At 35.4% G+C, this 1,581-nt stretch overlaps 1 protein-coding gene across 1 annotated transcript; it reads right to left on the reverse strand.

The window, feature by feature from the left end:
* Positions 1 to 581: 581 nt before the first annotated feature.
* Positions 582 to 1,231, reverse strand: LOC131691726 (general odorant-binding protein 56d-like). Its single transcript, XM_058978340.1, has 2 exons — positions 1,109 to 1,231; positions 582 to 1,053 (listed from the first exon to the last, which is right to left on the reverse strand). Exons 1-2 carry the CDS (start codon positions 1,157 to 1,159, stop codon positions 706 to 708), a joined length of 399 nt encoding a protein of 132 aa, XP_058834323.1. The 5' UTR covers positions 1,160 to 1,231; the 3' UTR covers positions 582 to 705.
* Positions 1,232 to 1,581: the final 350 nt, after the last annotated feature.

Here is a 1,581-nt window from a genome sequence, read left to right on the forward strand (position 1 = left end):
TGAAATCAAGATTTGTAAGATTTTCGTCGATGTGTCGTCCAAAAATGTTTTATCCAATTTTCCTTGATCAATTGTTAATGCATTTTTAGAGTTTTCTACTGAAAACCGTGAATTTCATCTTGAAAAATTAAGAATCAATACTTTTTAAATAACTCTTCGTCCAATCAAACAGTTGTAAATCTATTCTAATTGTCTCACTACAAACTAGCTCTATGCGCGATAGTTCATTTATCACTTCATTGAAGATCTGTTCTTGTTGGCGTGGAGTAAAACTATTTCTTTCACATCTATAAATATCCCTTCGACAATTATTGCATATTTGCAATTTGCAATTTTTTTTAAAGTTGTTGTTCTATTTGTGCGCGTCAACGGAAAGATTTTCTCGCGCACATTGGTGATGTTTTTATGCGAAGAATTGCAACACTCTTCGGTATGACCTATCACCCACACAATTATAACTAATTTCAACCAACGAAAACAACGAAGTAGTATATTTTGAGAATGAAAGCACCACCTGTTAATCGGTAAAGGACATATGGGTAAAAATTGTACAGTAAAATCAACTATATTGCTACAATAATTCAAGTCCAAATTATATCGAGATTTTTTTTATTCGTGGTTCAAATCACTTACTTCAGCACGCTAACAAAAACCTTTGACATCTGTTTGAATTTATAAGCTGGTCATAATCTGTACTTCATTGATCTAGAAGAGAGCAGATTTTTCATTGTAGAAACACTCAAAAGCTCGGAACGCGGTTTCACATGGATCAGACTGTTTCACACTACAACGCTTCACTAGCGCTTCAACTTTGTCTTTCTCGCGATTTAACGACAGCCGTTCAATCGCAAATGCATCAACCAGGTTACCACCGGCGTCCATAAATCCAATCCGTTCGAGGAAACATTTGGCGAAACATTTGATGTTCTGATCAACGCTAGAAAAATCGCCTTGGCGCAGTTTTTCTACATCATCTTTTTCGACACCATCGGACTTGGACAGACATTCGTTGGATACTGCGGAAGCCTTTTGAAGTTGCTCCTCGGTGAGAGCCTACAAGAAAAAGACAAAGTGTTGGCGAATTGACTAATGACTACAAAGTACTTACATTGACTCCAACCACGGCAACGATGAGTGCGATAAAAATGAACGATTTCATATCTGCTTCCTGAAATTACAGTTTGTAGAATGATCTTGCTTTGAGTTGTTGAGGGCTATTTATGTGGATTTTGTTTTGGACTTTGCTCTAAGCTTTTTTTATGTTTTAATCTCGAATGGAAGCCCCCTGTGCACGTCATAGCATTAACTGGATAGAAAAAACTGGCTCAAATTTTATCTCTGATGACAACACACACAAAAAATTGCACTTGACATGAAGCAGCCTATGAAATAACAACATCTTAAGCGAAAACCACCGGTTTGATGATCTCAAAATTTACTTTAGTGGGAAGATTTCGACAATTAAAAAAGGATAGGGAACTCGATTGTGTTAAATTACTTTTTACCTTTATAATTTGTCGCTCAAAATTCTAAATATTTAAAGACTTTCATATAATTAAATTCATTTTAATTGACTGGTCA

Source organism: Topomyia yanbarensis, chromosome 3, assembly GCF_030247195.1.
Source record: "Topomyia yanbarensis strain Yona2022 chromosome 3, ASM3024719v1, whole genome shotgun sequence".
In the NCBI taxonomy this organism is placed as follows: Eukaryota; Metazoa; Arthropoda; class Insecta; order Diptera; family Culicidae; genus Topomyia; species Topomyia yanbarensis.